At 41.9% G+C, this 18,782-nt stretch overlaps 1 protein-coding gene across 2 annotated transcripts in view; it reads right to left on the reverse strand.

Moving 5' to 3' along the window:
* Positions 1–18,782, reverse strand: part of dok6 (docking protein 6) — a 46,962-nt gene that overhangs the window by 16,201 nt on the left and 11,979 nt on the right. For both annotated transcript variants that reach the window (XM_070985952.1, XM_070985951.1), the window contains exons 2-3: positions 6,418–6,525; positions 1,648–1,762 (exon numbers count right to left, since the gene is read on the reverse strand). In XM_070985952.1, coding sequence (XP_070842053.1) covers positions 1,648–1,762; positions 6,418–6,525 — 223 coding nt within the window. The remainder of the gene's footprint in view (positions 1–1,647; positions 1,763–6,417; positions 6,526–18,782) is intronic.

Here is an 18,782-nt window from a genome sequence, read left to right on the forward strand (position 1 = left end):
GTCTATGTGCCATGCATGGAGGAATATGGTGGGAGGATGTGGGTACGTGTGTGGAGGTGTAGGTGTGTAATGGAAGAGGATGGAGGAGCGATCTGTGGATGAGGCTGGAGAGAAAGAATACGTCAGGATTTCAGCTGTGGCCTGTGGTTGTACATACAAATACAACGGATTATATTATATGCACATATCTTTAGACCTGATTTCACTGTGGAACATCAAGGAGTTGACGCATTATCCAATCTGCAGGTCACACACACTGTCTTTATCTCTTTATGGTGCATATTTGACAGATGCACTCAAAGCACATGACTGTCAGAACACATAAGATGTGCTCCTGTCTCTTTTGTTCGGCTCCGTGTTTCGCTGACAGCACACAGAACAACATGGCACTGCTTTGGGTGGAGGCATCAAAAGGTTATTTTTAAAAATATCAGGCGATCATCAGGAGGCCTAATTACTTTTTTTTTCTCCTTCCTTTTAGAAAACAGTCAGCGTTTCAAAATGATCTGGCTTCTTTGGATGGCGGCCCTCAAATAAGTTTGATGCCTGCTTTCTGACTGCCAGGTTCAGTTTCCGGATCCAAACTCCCATTGACATCGCGCTGTCGTGGAAAGGCTGCATGCCAAACTAGCGTCCGATGTAGGTAAGCTCTCATGTAAACTGACCCAGCTGGTCCTGGCAAATTCAGCTCTGGAATACATTCTTTTAATCATACAACACATTTCATTACTTACAACTGATGCCAATGTCCTTCCTGGACTTAAATGACTTGAAAAGTAACTCAAATAAAAAAGGTCACACATAAAAAATCATTGACATCATGTATTTCTCTACATGTGGTCATCACGTGAATGTGAGTGATGGGTGTAAATGTAAGGGGGTTCCAGGAAGTGAAGGACTATGGGAGGTCAGTGGACACACGGTGATAGAGACATCCATATGGTGGTGCAAGGGGGGAAGGCTCTGGGCATGGAAATGAGCCAGGAAAGAGAGAGAGGGGGGAGAAAGAGTGAGTGATGATGGGAAACGGAGCAAAGGCAAGAGAGAGTTCACTGCTCTAAGTTCAATAGTATTTCCCCTGAGGTTCTCTGCTACTCTTTATCAACAGATATTTGATCATTACACACAAGCACACATGCATCCACCAGGCTGGAGCTAGGATTGAGTTCATCCCTGTCTGTTTAGCATGAGCACATTAAGGTGCATCCACCTTATCCGGCCCCTGGCTTCCTCCTCATCCAGCTCCATTTATTTGCTACTAAAGAGCGACCATGTGCAGATCACGCGCCTCTTTGGCTTCCTGTCCACGTATTAGAGGCAATCTCTATTGTTACAGTCCATAATAGGGTTGAAACACACTGCAAACGATGCCCAATATCGTTTTTCATACCTGCAGTATGAAAATCAATATTTCGGAACAGATCCTCCCACTTCTTAATATAGCGGCAAATGAGCATCACTTGGCTCAGCTCCAATTCTCGCCTCTCTCTTTTCTCTTTCTGCCACTCACTTCTGATTCTTCCTCCGCTCCCTGCAAAACTTTTTGCGAACTGGCCCTCCAACTCCTCATCCGGCTCACGCTCACATCTTTGCATGCAAAAAATAAAAACAATGGGAGGGAATGGGAGGTGAGGTGCGGTCACCTACCTGATTCACAGGAAAACGTCTTGGATGTGTCGTCACAGAAGATGATGGCCACAGCGTGCTTTTTTGTCTCCCGCGGCATCCGGGTGATGTTCTTGATGTTCTGGAGCTCAGTGATCTAAAGAGGAAGGAGCGAGTGGCACATTACCATGAATGAACACAGCCAGCAGCAGAAGCAGCAGCCAGCCTTAATTGTCATCCTGCACTGCTTCGCTGAAAGTGCAATAGCGGTTAGAGGCTTAGCATATAAAGGATGACAAAGTAAAATAGAAATGTGGGTGATCTTAAGGGATAAATAAATAAGAGCCGTTTTCCTGCTGATAATGAAGAGCTCTTTTCAAAAAGCAAGAAATCATCCACAGTGTCAGCTTCTCTGCGGCGTGGTGGCTGCTGCATTATAGTGTGTGGCATGTAATGTATTGCTATTTATTTTAAAAGCACTTTATGAATGAATGCAACCTGACGTTCATTCTGTGCACACTGTGCATCCTCCGTTCAAGTGCCTCTCCTTGAAACGGCTTTTTCACTCAATAGGGAGCAGTGCGATCAAAAGCATCTAAATCACTTTACCAGGAGATTGATCGCAAATGAAAAAAAAGAGAAGATTACGTTTAATTGAATATCACCCGCATTTACAGGCCATTTTGTTCAACAGTCTTCTGTGTGTTCACTCTGCCTGGGAGATAAGGCCCATTACATTATTGTAGTCCATTGTGTGCTAACTGTGGGCCCTTTGCCAGACTGTTGGGAATGAATTAGCTGGGCTCACTGCCCGTATAGTAAAGCTCGACTGTTTAAGGTTAAAAGACCAGACCTAATAACACATACAACATATGCGGACGACAGATTTCTTTGCTTGATAACGTTGCAAATAATAAATCCCTCCTGTCTGGTGTCAGACATCCCCTGCTCAGCTTTCAAGTTAGATAAAAAAAATTTCAAGAATGAAGCGAGGAAATAGAAAAAAGAGGAAAGGGAGGGGAGGCTATGGATATTGAAAGATAGCAGATATTTTTCATTTGTTATTTTTTATCCATCTCAAAGATAGTATCTAAATATTTTATATGAGATGAGGTGATTTTTCTTCCCTGTGAAGATATAGTATGTATTTGTCCTCGGGCAGGCTGTTCATACATATAACTAACTGCCACAAAGCGAGCCCCAACAGCAGGGATTTCTGAGCCGTGAATTCCACCAGCCTCTCATCTCTTTCTCCGTTTGTGCTCAGTGTGTAACTGTGCATGTTTTAGTCTCTCTTCCCGTGTGTGTGTGTGTGTGTGTGTGTGTGTGTGTGTGTGTGTGTGTGTGTGTGTGTGTGTGTGTGTGTGTGTGTGTGTGTGTGTGTGTGTGAAGCTGCGTTTCTAAGAGAGAGGTTTGGGTGCATTCCCAGCCTAAGGCGCTAGAGTCCGAGCAAAGTGAATCATTTGTGATGAGACCTATTCCTCATCTCCCCTCTTCTTCTTTCTTCTCCTTTATTCAAAGGTGGAAGTTAAAACTCGTGTTAAGAAGTCTAAGAGTCAGCAGCCACGCTAGCGTTACGCCTCTGTAAAGGGGCAGATAGTCATTACAGAGACTACGACACGTTGTTGCTCTCAGGTAGCTCTGCATTGAATAAATTACATTTTTTTCTTAACAAAAAAAGCTCAATACACCATGGATCATTAACACATTATCAATAAGAGATGAAGGAAATGTCTTCCTGCAACAATCACAAATATCTGACTGTAACCATTAATTCATGTTACGGTACATGTCTATACCTTTAAATTAAATCCAGTTTCTATAACATGAAATAATATAATGTGAATACCTTTAAGTCCGCTTCAGTTTCTATAACAATCCATGTTACTATATTTACACACTAATCTTCTGTCTAACTCTGAAATAACAACTGCAGCAATACATCAGCTCTTAGTTGTGGCTGTCTACTGTTTCAGCATGTAATAAAGCATTATCAAGCAAATAACACACATTATAACATCATCTTCCACATTCAGTTGCGTTTGGTACGCTGAGCTTCACGGGAATAACTTGCACAACCGCTCGTTCTCTTCGCATTAACTGAACGTAGCTCGACCAATATCAGGTGACAGAGGGCGCTAGCTTACAGACACGGAAAACGGCTAGCATAACTTTGCTCAAAGTAAATTTAAGTATTTCAACCACCTCCCGCTGAATCTAATCATGATTAACATGAGTTTAATAACTTAGATAAACTATCCAGAATCACAAACAGTGCTTTTGAACACTTTCTTACCTGTAAAGGGGCAGATAGTCATTACAGACACTACGATGCGTTGCTGCTTTCATGTAGCTCCGTATTGAATGAGCCCAGTAACGCATCGGCCCCCATAAGAAGCTCTACCTCCTTCAAAATAAAGCAACTCCTTCAAAATAAAGCTACATAAACTGATAAATTAACATGCCAACAACCAAATACAAAATCACAGTGTATTAACATCCCAGATGATAAAAAAAATAGAAAAGAATAAAATGGAGGCAAGGCTAGGAACATGGCAGGCGAGCAGCTGTTTTGTCTGGTGGTCTTGTGATTGGTTCACTCACTCCGCGTGAAGGTGTCTTTCATCTGACAGATGTAAAACTTTACTTGTCACTGCAACATTACTGTTATCATTCACAATGCAGCTGCACTGGCATTTGACATGTCACGTGGAAAACTGGCGATACATATTTCACAGAATATTGATCCCTGCTCCCGTTCACACATGACCCCATGCAGGAAATGTTCCTGAAAATGTCAGGGACAGAATGCATGTGTCTTAAGTTTAGTGTGTGTTTGCGAGACAATGTCAACCTGCTGGTGGACCACTAAAGTTATTGAGATTCATCCTCTGGGGACCATTAATGTCTACACAAAATGGATTCAGCCTCTCACATATTGAGAGGCTAAATCCCATAACTCCTCTTTGCTGGTTATTTCCACTTTCATATGCACATACTGTATTTAGGCATTTAAAAACAGCTCCATCTTTCCACTTTAGCTGCCACTGTCAGGAGCTCAGGAGAGCTCCAGAAATGTAGCACACAGAAAAACAACTTTTCACAGGGCCAAATATATTGCTAAAAATATTCACGGATTGTTTTACTGTGCGGACCAGCACTTCTCTGACAGAGAAAAAGGCACAGGGAAGGAGAGAAAGAGGGAGAGAGTGGGAGTAGAGGGGATATGAACAGAGAGAGGAGAGAAAGAAAAGAAAGCCAATCCCCTTTGTGTTGATTCTGTAAATCAGCCACCAGTGCAGCCTATTTCCTCCCAAAGCACTGCAGCGTTGAATGAAGCCCTCAGACGGGACCTTTCTTGATCTTCATGGCGATGCATTACCAGGTGCACTGGTGCATGTGTGCACTCATCGCTCACTCCAGCGCTGGGTGTCTGGGATGCCTCTGGGAGGGGGGGGGGGTTACAGCCACACAGGATGCCCCGAGTGACAGCATGATGCAGTGGGTAGAGAGACGCTTCATTCACAATACATGGCTGATGGTGTTGCAGCGAGGGATGCTAACAAAGTGGATCAAAACCTCTACCTACTGTAGCTTGTGCTTGTATGCAAAAATGTGAAGTTCCCGTGTTTGAGAAATCCTCGTTTTAATTCATAATCACATGGCAGCCTGTTAGACTACTAAATCAGCTCTCAAACTGCTGCCACGTAGGAAACCTGGTGTCAAAGTCCCCTATCATCTGCTGTTATATCCTCTCATTACTATAAAACACTATTCGTGGTGCCACTCCTTTAACATCATCTCCCCTCGCCATGATAATGAGCCATAATTGGAATATTTCAAAGAGCTTAAGAGGTGGGGAGAGAGATATTATACTGTGGATTATTACTTTCAAAAGGGAGAGAAAGGGCCCCAGAGGAGAAGATAAAGTTGCAAAATGTGTCTTAATGGCTCCTTAACTCCATCATCTGTGGCCAATGGACAGAACTTTTTATATGAAGATGAAAACAAGGTTCTCGGTAGAAGTTTGCAGCTGAGTGCAGTGATAGTGTTTATTTTATAAATTTCATTTCTTTTTTAACACCCACCTTTAGAAACTTTTACAATAAGCACTATATTTAAAAAAAAAAGTTCTTTCTCTTGATTTAAGAGAGCACATCTTATGCCTAAATACAATCCCAGCTCTTCATTTTTGGTGGCCACCGTCAGATTTTCATCAGCTAAAGCTAATTAATTCCTCCAGTTGGCCAAATTGCAAAATGAAACCCTTGGCTGTTGTGTGACGAATGTGCTCTGCATGCCGATGTAGCAGTAGCATTTAGACTCGGCCAGAGAGTGTTCCCTGGGGGAGTGACACACCAGGTTTAATCTCCTTTTGGAATTCAAAAGGACAAAAGACAAACTTTAACATTCCTGATCCTCTGAGGACCATGAATGTCTGCAGGACATCAGAGTTTCGTTTGTCAAACAGGAATGGCTGTCTGATGGTGGCGTTCGCTGGACGTTATGAACACTGATTCATAATTTCATGGCAATCTGGTCCATGCATGTTGCATTATCTTGACGAGGCTGACTGGAAACAGACCTCATGCTAGCAACAAAAATGCAAATTTAAACCCTTGCTTAGTGAAATACATATCTATTAACACACATAAAGCTCCATTTCAGATCATTTCAACTCTAATATTCTTGCAGTCCTAATGCAATACAGTCTTAAAAAAAGGTAAATCAACAGATTGAGATAACAGGACTGAAAATCAGATCGATCAGAATATAATTTATAATGCATATCAGTGGTGTGTGTTGGTGTACCTTGTGGAAGCTCCTGAAGTACGCTGCCTTCTCGTCTGGGTACTTCTCTAACCGCCGGGGTCCTTTACTGGAGGCCTTCTTGAACACCAGCCAACACCTCCGGAAGATCTGACAACGGAGAACGATGGCAGCCCCGTTAGTGAAGCACAACTCTCCCAGAGCAAAGAAACGCATTAAGGTAACAGCAGATAGAGACTACAGAGAAACACAAACCGACTGTCCAGAGAGGTCGATTCCCGCTAACCACAAAATAATAAACCAGGAAAAACTCAACCTGACATCATATTACTGGGACAGACAGATCAACTCCTGCTGTACCAGCGGTGAGAACAGAGGAATCGCTGCCAGCTACCAAGCGAGAATTCGAGCTTAACTGCTACAAATGCACCTCGGCAAAATCTCCAAACATCAAAGCATTTGAACACTTTAAAGTAGCTGTGAATGTGTTTCCGCTGATCAAATATAGATCGGCCTTAAGGGTCATTCATGTTGTTTATCACTGGACAGCACTGTCATAAAATGCATCAGTAAACTGATTCTTTCCCTCATTTCAAACCATGGTCTGGATGAATACTTGATTCTGACTGGCTGCAGGGTGTCCTGATAATGGACACCTACTAAGTAATTCCACTGAAAAAGTGCTGGGTTCTACCAGAAATGACTAAGCGGTGCAACAGGTTTACAGTGTTCTGCAACATGCTAACAAGCTAATATCTATCATTTGTTCGTGAAAATCTTGATACTGATTTGGGGTCAATGAGATGCTAGATAGCTAGCTAGTCTTGTTGTTAACATACTGTCAAATCACATTTACTGTTGGTCAACCATACACGGTGTTACTGGCTGAATCTTGCTAGCATGATGTTAGCTTTCACAGCTAAAGAAAGGGTTCTATGTTTCCATCGTATAAGAACCTTATGGGATTGTTTCAGGTATTAGTCAAACTTTCAGGTGTTACCACAAAAACTGAGCTATAGCTTGTGAAAACATTGATTAATGGTCATTTTTTTCCTTTGGCCAGTGACCATGGTATAAGCAGGATGATGCCCTTTGAAGTGTCCATTACCAAGAATTAATGGACATTGTGGAGACAACTGTTCAGGCCTCCCTGCTGTCCATTCATTCCTGACAATGGACATCTTATTGGGAATTATTCCGTACATATCCTTGAGCAAGCTGATGTCACAATGAGAGTAAAGGCACCAAACACAAGACTTGGAGAAAGGAAATGAAACGATTATGCCAAATGAATCAAACTTCAAATATTCCAATCTTATTACTAATGCATTCAGATAAGACACTGGTCTGTCTTTTGGACAGTAAATGTTTTCATTTTAGTCAGTGGCAACTCCAATTACTTTTCCTTTGATTGTATACACAGGGTTGGTAATGCTGAAGTATTATAAGGTCACAGGCCATTCAAACATTGCATCTACTATAGCATATTAAAGAATCTGTCCTCAGTCCTCTAACAAATGAGTTTGAGAAGATGAACCATGAGGAAAATCACTTAATTTGTTGTGTTTAAGTCAAAGTTCTCAGGGTTAGTCTTTTCCAGAAATCATTGTCAAATTCACAGCCAATGAAAGAAGTAGGATACCACAGAGAGACAGTAAGGGGTACTTGCATGTGTCCAACGCAGCACTTCGCCACATGACGTCACATTGCATCAGGACAAGAGCTGATCCAGGTTCAGCTACACTTTTGCACTTTAAATCTCATTCTGAACAAGGCCTCACATGTCTACCTCTCAAGCTGAATGGCAATGGCAATGAATCATGGATTTACAGCAACAAATTCACAGTGAAAATGCAAACACCAATGACCAAATTTGCCACGTCCACTAACAACTGCCTTGCAGCATATGCTAAAAAATAAAAAGTGAGGGAAATTTAATTTAATTTAAATGAGGGAATTTAATTTGTTATAATATTTTGCTAGACGGAATGTAGGTTAGCAAGAAATCCAACAGAGTTTTTTTTGTTAATAATTAATATCCTAAATTCTTGATATTTTATTGACTCTTTGATAAATTTATGCATTTATTTCCCAGTGTCTCAGTGAATTTAGTGGTTTATTTAACAGCGATATTGCAGATATGGGCTGGAACTGCAATCATTAAACTGCACTTGAGAATGCGTGCAGACAGAAACAAACAAATACTGCTCCAGAACTGAAATTAGAGCAGTTCAAATTCACCAAATAACTTGTGTTCAGAGAGATTCGACCAAACTGTGTTCCTCTGTACAAGCTTAATAACTTTATAACTTAATTTCAACCTGGAGTAATGTGCTTCCTTTTATGAAGGGCTACAGATCACACACTCTGTTTCTGTGTCTTGCCACCCAGTGTGAACGCAGTCACAGACAAACTCTAGCTCTCTCTCTGGTGCAGCAGATTACAGTACTGTATTGATCACTGGACCACAGTCTGGCCCACCCACCGGCTGAACAAGACACAAATGGAGTGTGCTGTATACCGGACTACTTCAAGGTCAAATCATGAAAAGGGACGCATACAAATACACACAAACACATAGTTATGCACACTCACAAAACCACTACAAAATACAAGATATTTTGGTTCTTATCACAGATAGGCTGCACGCAAAAACACATGTATGGACACGCAAGTTTGAACATGTCCATCTGTCACTGTAATCCCGTATATTCTGGCAGTCTTGTGTAAACCATTTAGCCATCATGAGCTGAGAAAAACTGCCCTGTTTTCTGGTTTGATACAATGCAATTTTCAAATCCAATGGGTTTTCAGACAGTTTACTTGGCTTAATAAATAGGAGAATTATCTCAATTCACAAAAAAACACTGCAACCCTCCATATTTGGAAATACATAATACTCTTTGGACAGCAATGTCTCTGAGGATCAGTAAAAAGAGCTGGTATCATTACTCTATGTGATCCACTGCATTGCCCCACAACACAACCTGTAAACCATTTGCAATCCCTCCTCTTTACAAAGCCAGTGTCAAGGTGTAAAAAGCCAATACAGACCGAACGGAGAGGCAGAATAAGTGTGATGGCCACCAGCTTATGAGTCCTATGTGGTTGCCTATCTTTAAAAGTGGGACCCTTCTATTTCCTGGTGAAGACAGCCTCTATCACTCTGCCTGATGTATGATTGCCCTGGGCTGCATGCTTGTGTTGGGAAACCATGGATATACGATTAATTTGTTTACTCAGCTGGTGTACTTCATAAAAGGCCCACTGAGTTGAACTTGGCACTTTGCAGTAATTGACTAGAGTGGATCCCTAGGTCCTTATCGGTCTGGCTTGATGGGCCTCCATTCTAGTTAAGTGTTGCCCAGGCCCATTATAAACAGCAAACAACACAAAATAGTGCACTACACATTCTCTAATGCACTGTGGATCATTCTCTACATCGTCCATAAAAGGCTTTAAGGAAGTAAGGAAAAACAAAGGGGCGATAAAATCTCACTCAAAATTGAACATACTGTATTTATTTCCATAATAATGCTTGTAAAAATAAAGCAAAAGTGCAACTTTGACAGAAACACAAGCATAGATGTGAATCCCTTTTGACAGTGGCCATTATCATATTTGTGACTTTTAAACAGTAAAATTAAAGCCAGCCTATATTCTCCTTTGGGAGCTTGAATCAAAGCAATGCTGCCTGCTTGCCACACACAAAGTAATTCACCCTAGGAGTGCTCAGATTAAGTAATTATACCAGCACAAAAGCAAGCTCAGTGAGATAGCTTGTGCATAATAAGAACTAGGGGGTATGAATGGAGAGGGCTTAATTTTGCCTGTTCCACAGTTGTCAATGCTTTGTCAAGGCAGTCCTTTTCTCAAGCTGCTGGTGGTTCTTATTCAGAGACACTCTTACACTGATTGTAATTACATAGACGTGAATGAGACTCTCTGCTGGTTTGGTGCAACTCATTTAATGCCAGAAGAGTGCAGAACACACTGCCTGGCACTGAAAACTAACTCACCAGTTCCAGACAAAAACAAAGTAATGATGAAGAGGTGACAATAAAATCATCCTAGTTTTTGCTTTGTCTTGTCATCTGATTACTATTGTGTGAAAGCAGTTCCTCCCCTGCCCACACTGTGTTTCGTTTGACCCTCCTGGTTAATTACACAAAGTAGGCATGGCAAAGGTTTGACTACATTGGGCTTGGAAAAGAAATATCTCACGCATAAACTGCAAAGAAATTGAATTTGGTGTGCTTACATGGGTAAATTGGGAGGCTTATGGCCAAAAGATTTATTCACTTCCATTAAATCATACCACTTCTTCAGAAGTCCTGTGTATTTCAACAATTACCCACAAGAATGTAGATAAATAAAGAGACTTCGCGTTGACCCTGTCAATAGGGTTGTAACAATTCATTGACCTGGATCAATGTATCTATTCAGTGACCAACAATCCAATATTATCAATGCAAAGTGACAACATTGATCTGTATCATCATCTTGAAGACGCGCCTTTATGTAGAAAATTCAAGTACAAGTAACAAGTAATAACAAGCAGCCAAGAAAAAGACGAGATGAGATGAGATGAGATGAGATTATTTACTCCCTTCTCTGGATTAAATCAACAGCATGGGCCAACACACAAAACACATGCCAAGTGCAAACACTGGCGTTAGGACAAAATACTCAGGAAATATGATGAACCTGGTGGACGATGTATGAATAATAATAATAAAGTTTTGTGTGTGTCCATGGGGTTAATATAAAGTAAACTTTCCTGCACTTATATTCTTGCTAAACTTATTTATGTGTTGTTTCTTTCACTTATGGCCAAAAGCATAAAAGATGGGAGACACAGACATATAAAGTAGTGTGTCATCAGCATATGGACAGAGACGCCTTGTCTCCTGATGACTCTACCAGGGGATAGTGGCCTGGAGTCACAGTGACTCTGCTGATATTTGCTCACAGTCAGAGTAATTCAGAATTAATTGATTTAACTACAGTCAGCAACAGGTCCAGACATCATGTGTCTTTTCTACCAGAATTAAGCATCTTCTCAGCAGGGATCCTCTTCAGCCATATTTCCACCAAACACAATACCCTTGGCCCATACCCAAGCAAAAATGTACCAAAACCTTCGATCTGTTTTGAATTTCTACCGCAGACAGTTCTCTTAAATGTAAGCGGGGTTGTTACTGGGGCTTTGGAGGCTAACCCCTTTCACTTTCGCAGTAGTTGGGAAACAACAGACGAGACTTTTCTTCGTCTTGAGAAGCTGCAGCATTTATTAATTGACGCACTCTAACCTATACTGTACATTTACTGACAGACTGACAACTTACTGCTAACCTTTTCCTCAGCTCCACTGGCATTGACTTTTTGCCGCTTACTCTTTCTCACTTGCTCAACCACACACTCACGACGCACACACATTTTGTGTTCTTTTTCCTCAGTATGTGGTTGCTTATTACAACAAGGAGACTGCTTAAAAATGGAGTGCAATGTTTCTAGCTTCACCTTTAAGTCCTGGATCAGTGTGCTTGGTACCTCAGCAGAGGGATAACAAAAAAACAGGAAGGAATGGAAAACTTCTATCGGGGCCTTCCACAACTTTTGAAAAAGGAAACATGAAAATATCTGTTCTAATGTGTAACGAACTGAAATGACTACTTGGTGGAAATGAGGCTCTCAAGACTAAATCTGAACTCTGAAGTCTGTACCTAAATACCAATTCTAAATCTCAAGCTATGAAGTCATCATAGTGTGATTAATACGTGAAAGGCTTGTCATTAAAAATTAGGCTGTCTCACCTCCACACACACATACACACACCCGTACCTCAGTGCCTGCTTAGAAACATACATGCACACATAATTACCACCATATCAACACTTTCAACATAATCACCAATCAAAACGGTGCTTTCAATGACCAGCAAAGCTCTTAAGACTCTTGCAAAGATTTACATGAAGATTTGAAGAAGTAATATGACTGTGAACTAAGTTATTGTGTACTCATTTAAATTCTGGGAGGAGGGATGAACCCACAGGGCCGCTGGAACCCATATGAGATTGGGTCATTAAAATTTAACACTTCATTAACACAATCTTAGAATGATTTATTAAAGAAAATTATTTTTTCAACACAAGTTGCCAACCACGATGTGGGTGGTGTGTGTGTGTGTGTGTGTGTGTGTGTGTGTGTGTGTGTGTGTGTGTGTGTGTGTGCGTGCGTGCGTGTGTGTGTGTTTCTGTCCTCTTCATTAATAAGTAAACAGACCAAAAACAGAAATGAAAGTGAGAACAAATAAAATCCTTCACCTTCTCTTCATGATTTAAAGTGGCCTCTATGTTTGTGTGCATGTACATTTGATTATGAAATAATGAAGCAATACATATATACATATACATATATGTGAAGTTGATTATCACATATGTATCACCTTATTCCAACTTTCATTGACAAATTTAACAAATTCAATTTAAAAACCTTGCATTTACTGTAAAAATAGGCCTTTCCAAAACCTTTGAAATGTCTTTCTGCTGTCTCCATGATTTGGATTTAATTTGTTCAGCTGATTGAGTTTAACTGAGAAGGAAACATATATTTATGAATCATGACAGTGAAGGTCAAATGCATGTTGCACATATGTGCATCTGTGCCTGCAAATTGTATTAGCAACCAGGGCAGGTGTGACACTTTGCTTTTGCAAAACCAGCCACAATATACTGAAGAGTGTCTGTAGATTTCTCTGTTTTACAATATTCTACTACCATACAAATGAACATCCTAAGTATATTTAATATTACTTTAATAATACAACTCTGGCTGTCCCTAGGAAGGGTGTAAAAATATATATATATATACTATTGAAAGGCCATAAGCTCACAATGCCTTAGAGAACTGAAAACAAATGTCATCCAAGTGGCCTTTGGGTTTGCTGACCATGTAATCACAATGTCTCTGATGTGAGTCTGGCTGGGGTCCTTTTGTCTACTAAAGGGGAAAAAAATCCCCCTCAATTATGATCTTGAATTTTTTTATTTGTAATAATTAATTACATTTGCTGCATTGGGTGGAGTTGGTAGCAGGACGATATTTAGCAAAGCACAAGTCAAATTCAGGTTGATATGTATGAGTAAGCAGGAAGAGGCCCCTTCTGAAAAAAAGACACATGACAACATGCCAACAGTTTGCAAAAAGGCATGTGAAGGATTCCTAAAGCAAAATATTCTGAGGTCAGATGAAACAAAGGCTTCAGTTCTCATGCAAAACTCTGTATCTATAAAAAGCGAAGCTAAGCCCATAATCCATGGAAGCTCTCTTCCATGAAGAACAGTGGTGGGGACATCAGTTGTCGAAACTTGCAAGGATACAAGAAAGAATGAACGGAGTCGAACGGTTGATGAGAACCTGCTTCAGAGCGCTCAAGAGCTTTGATTACAATGACTCCCAGCATCAAGTGAAATCAACACTGAAATGGCCCTAGAGTGGCCCAGCCAAAGACAAAAACAGCTTTAAAAGTAGCTCACTAGCACTACCCATTCAATTTGACTGACCTTGAGCAAATTTGATTGGGAAGAATACCAAAACCTCCACAGGCATGCTTTCTCTTTGTCACCATGTTGTATTTTGTGTAGACTGTTACTAAAAATGTAAGACATCAATTTTGCACTCAACCTGCAGCACAGGTTGAATACATTATGAAAACATTGTGCTGGATATGAATAAGATACTCTGAAATGCATCTCCGTGTGATCCTGCACAATCAAAAAACAACGAGTACATCGCCACACGTCGCAGGGTGGTGTGTAAAATCGGCGCCAGTAAAAGCAACGAGCTGGAGGGAACATTTCAAGGGCAATCCCTTCACTTTTAGGGAGGTCTGTCTGTGGCAAGGAAAACACTTCAGGAGGCACTTGGCAAGGTGCAGCGAGTTCATCAACACCAGCTCTACTACGGCATCCACACTGAGACTGCTGTTCGAGGGGACCGGAAGAGGGATTAGAGCCAAAGATGATCCCAGACAGACAGATGGAAGCAGACTGTCTGATGGGCTCTTATAAAAGGCTCGAAAGGAAGCTGGGAACACATTTGTGCGCGTGTAAAATAACCTTGCTTTATGGCGTGCTGACATTTAACGCAACAATAAATGCCTTGAAGTTAAACTCGGGTTCCTATGAGGTAGTATTGTCAGAGGGAAAAGTGTGTAAAACCATAACGGAGTGGTCTGGCAGAGAATTTAGGAAGTCAGACACTTGGTGGACCTCAGTAATGAGCCATCTTTTGAAGCCTTAGTCATTTTCTGTAAGTGGCCATTCACTTCACGGAGCATTATCAAACTTCTGGCATTATTAAAGAACTGTCTCGCTTCTCAATAAAATATGAGCCCTATTTCCCCTGCAGGCAAAATCACTTGTCATTTGGATGAACTGAGGAACTGTCCAAAGACATGAAAATGATTTCCAATGACAGCCTGCTTCAGGTAAATGACTAATCACATGGCAGAATAAAAATAGCCGCCTGTTAGATTCTCAGGAGCACTAGTGAATATTGAAACACAATCGCAATACCTCAGAGGCGCAAATGCATTTATTATTCCTCGGATATTTCATTAAAAAGGGAGAAATGTGGGATGGGTTGTACCCTCTCTATGATTCATGTGTCCTACAAACTATGATTTAAAGATGATTACTGCTGCACTTACTGGCAATACAAGACATGAGAGCACTTCAATCAAGGTAGCCCTGCAACACTCAGACATGATAATAACAGACCGGATTTAGCTAGTACTTAGCATGTAGAATACTGAGCCAACAGGATTCTGAACAAAAAAAATTAATTAAAAAACAACCATCTAATGCGGCACGTTTGTTTCATTCTGTCAAACGCATAGCAGTTGGAAGTCTTCCTCCTCATTCAGCTCTGCATACGGTTTAGTGTTCCCCTGGTGATAATGACGCCTGATGGACTATGACAGACCAGGCCCGGCAATATCAGCTCCTGGTGCTGGCAATCAATTTCAGACGGCGGCGGGGTCTGTGCCACGGTGTCCATCTTTATAATTAGATTTGTTATCAGGTCGGACAGTTGTTACAGCAATCATTGCAGCGATCGCTCTGCCAGCCACGACCCCAGCCTCCCCTCCCCAAATCCTCCAAGGACTGCTCCAGCATTTCAACAATGCTTTGCCAAATGCGAGGACTACAAAAGTTTGTCCTAATTGCACCATTGCTCCCGCTGTCAGTCACTTCCCTGGCTGCCGGCTATCACCTTTGACTTGATACATAACTCTCACCACCCCACCCCACCCCCAACGAAATATATTTCCCGCCGCATCTAAAATGTTTGGACATCCCATAATTTTATAATTCGCCCCTGACTACAGCTGTTGGCAGGGTGGCGAGCCAGCCGCGCCCCAGTTAATCATAGATTACTTTATCTGGGCCATTCCAAATCCTCATGTGTAATGCAGTGCTACCTCAGCAGCAAGTAATCACTGCCCCCCACTCCATCCCACACACACACACACACACACACACACACACACACACACACACACACACACACCCCCTCCTCACTTTCTCTCCGAGCCTGATTCGTCTCTGTCTCTCCTCCTGCCCTTCTGTCGTCGCCCTCTCCTAAATTTCTCCTCTCCCATTCCTCATCTCTTTCTTGTGTCTATGCATGATTGGACATTCTCATCAAACATTCATGAGCCAAACTGGTCCCGAAATGTAATATCATAGTATTAGTAACTCTTATTATTATTTTCGCTTGTTAAGGCCTTGGCTGTGACTGGGTGGCAGTGCACAGCTGAAAACTGGAGCCCAGTCACAACGTGGCATGAAATATGAAAGACAAAGCTCCAGCTGATTCCTCGAAAAGCAAAGGGTCCATCTAACCAATATGACAAAGAATGTAAGGGGGGGTGGTATCAAAATGAGTGTGTAAGAGACAGAAATAAAAATGGCCATCCAGAGATTGAGTTTTGGAATAGGCCAGAGCCATAAAGACAGTGGAATGCAGACCTCCATTAGGATTCATGATAGATTATGCTTTTAAAAAGGACTTGAGGTCAGATGGTGATGACTACTTTCTGCTGTACCTCTCAAAGGATCCCTCTTCCCCAAATTTCAGGCGTCACAACTTGGTTGGTCCTTGGTGATCCAATCACAAGTGGACAGCTCTAAGTACATCAGTTCATCTTTCCATTTGGAAAGATGTGTTGCTGCTTTTAACTGGCAACAGCACTTACCCAACTCGCTGGGACAAACAGACATGATTTTTACACAAAGAGAGAAATGAGTTAATTCATAACATTTGCCGAATTTTCAAGAAGGCCCAGATAATTAAGAATTTGTCATGGGCAGGGTTTCGCAGAATTTATAAAGTTTCTCCTAATGCAAAAACTCATAAAACTGCGTGATTTCTTAAAGGAGTCTGGGGATGTTGAGGTTACTAGTTCAGTGGTGAAACCAGCTGAAACAGATAGTGAGTTCACAAACTTCTGCTGCTCATTTTGGCAGGTGAGCGACTCCAAACACATAAGTGATATCACGGTGAACCACAAGGAAATCGGGCAGTGTGTTTTTGTGTGTGTGAGGACGTCCATTGAGCAGGCGTACCAAATGTGGTCTGAGTGATGTGTGCGTTCACACCTGTCCACTTGTGACTGAACCACCCAGGACACGTTGTTCAAACCTTGAAAAGCTACAAGAGTTTTTGTGCCACCCCTGCTTCCAGTTCTCATGGAAATAACGCTGTTGAGCACAGGGACAAGTGTTTCCACTGTTGTTTCTTATTACCGCAGGAGAGACAGGGGAGATGTTTGACCCATGCAGGGCAGCGCAGCCTTGAGTGGGAAAACATTCGTTAAAATGTCACACTGTGCAGATCTGGCCATCGCAGCTACTGTAGCTGAGCATTTTTTTTTAAGCACGGCACAAAAATAGTAGCCAAATCATTCGGAAGGAGATGTAGGGCAATTTTGAGCTTTTTCTCTCAGGTGAGAGGGAGCGCAGAGGATTTTTTTTTTTACGGTGTAAACAGGGCGGCATCTTGCTGGTGTCAACTTAGAGTATGTTGTTTTCCACCCTGGGGTATTGGGCATGGCCAGAGTCAAACTGACAAAGGCCAGGAAAACATTCTTCTTTTACAGCAGAGCAGAGGATTACACTGTAATCATAATCTCATAATCTACCAATACAGTTTCATAATGTTGCTTACTTCAGTGTAGCTAAGTTATGCCACTGTGTATTTGAGACACAATCGATTCAAGTGACACTGAGGTTGGCGAGCGCTGCTGCCTGCAGTATACAAGGCAGCGGTGGATTCGCATGCGTGTGTAAAACATTTTTACAGTGGAGCAATATTGCTTCAAGCCATTATTATGACAATTGCCTGCTCTTTAAACCATCCCTCATCCAAACCTCTTTATGTACTACAGCTGCAGTCAGCAATCTTTTGCACACACACACAGAGCAATTTCCACTTAATCCATGTACAAGGCTGAAGCGTTCACAGACAATAAGACAGACAAAGACGGATTTGGCTATGGCAGAATACCCTCACTGACGAGCAAGCTGAGACCACCATAGACAGAAGGCAACAATACAGAGCGGTGTTCTTTTCCTTAGAAGACTGGAATGAGTTGTCCACGACTGTGTCCTCTAGCCAGGCTGAATGTTAAACTGAACTAAATCCATAAATGAAGAGGAATATGGCCTGAATGCACAAAAGCACAGAGCTCCATGTAGGTCTAGCTGTAAGCAAGGCAAAGCTTTATTTTTCACTTTAGCATGTTGGTGCTCGTGTCGCTTCCAGCAGAATTAGCATGTAGGCCAACAGGTGAGGGGCTGCTACAAAGAAACCAAATGCGGTGGTCTCAGAAGTGACCGACTAGCCTCTGTGGGAAGAGAATATAAAGTAAGAGGATGAAAGGAGATCTGTGACGCAACCCCATCAATTGACCAGCATAATTACCATTAGTTGACCACTTGATTATCATATCAATAAAGACTGTGAAATTGAATGAGGCACAGACCACTGTTCGGTGTTCCAGCAAATAGTTGCATGTTTAGCAGCACATTATGAAACGCAGAGTGTTTTCCAGGACACTTTGTGCAAGCGTTTGTTATTTGAATTTCATCAGAAGCCCTAAAAGCAGTAATCCTCATGCATTGGTGCAGTCACCGCCGCCTCCCCCCCTCCACCATAGCCCGAGGATTAATTCTAAAGAGGTACTCGCTCACTGATGTTCGGGCTGCTTCTCTGATACGGTTAGCTGGGAAAGCAGCGGGCTCTGTGTCTGCAACAACTATTCCCTCACAACCAGAGAGCGGAGATTTGTGCTCGCTGGAACGAACTTGACTCAGCCGCATTTGGTCTGCAAATCAAAG

This window comes from Chaetodon trifascialis, chromosome 18, assembly GCF_039877785.1.
Source record: "Chaetodon trifascialis isolate fChaTrf1 chromosome 18, fChaTrf1.hap1, whole genome shotgun sequence".
NCBI lineage: Eukaryota > Metazoa > Chordata > Actinopteri > Chaetodontiformes > Chaetodontidae > Chaetodon > Chaetodon trifascialis.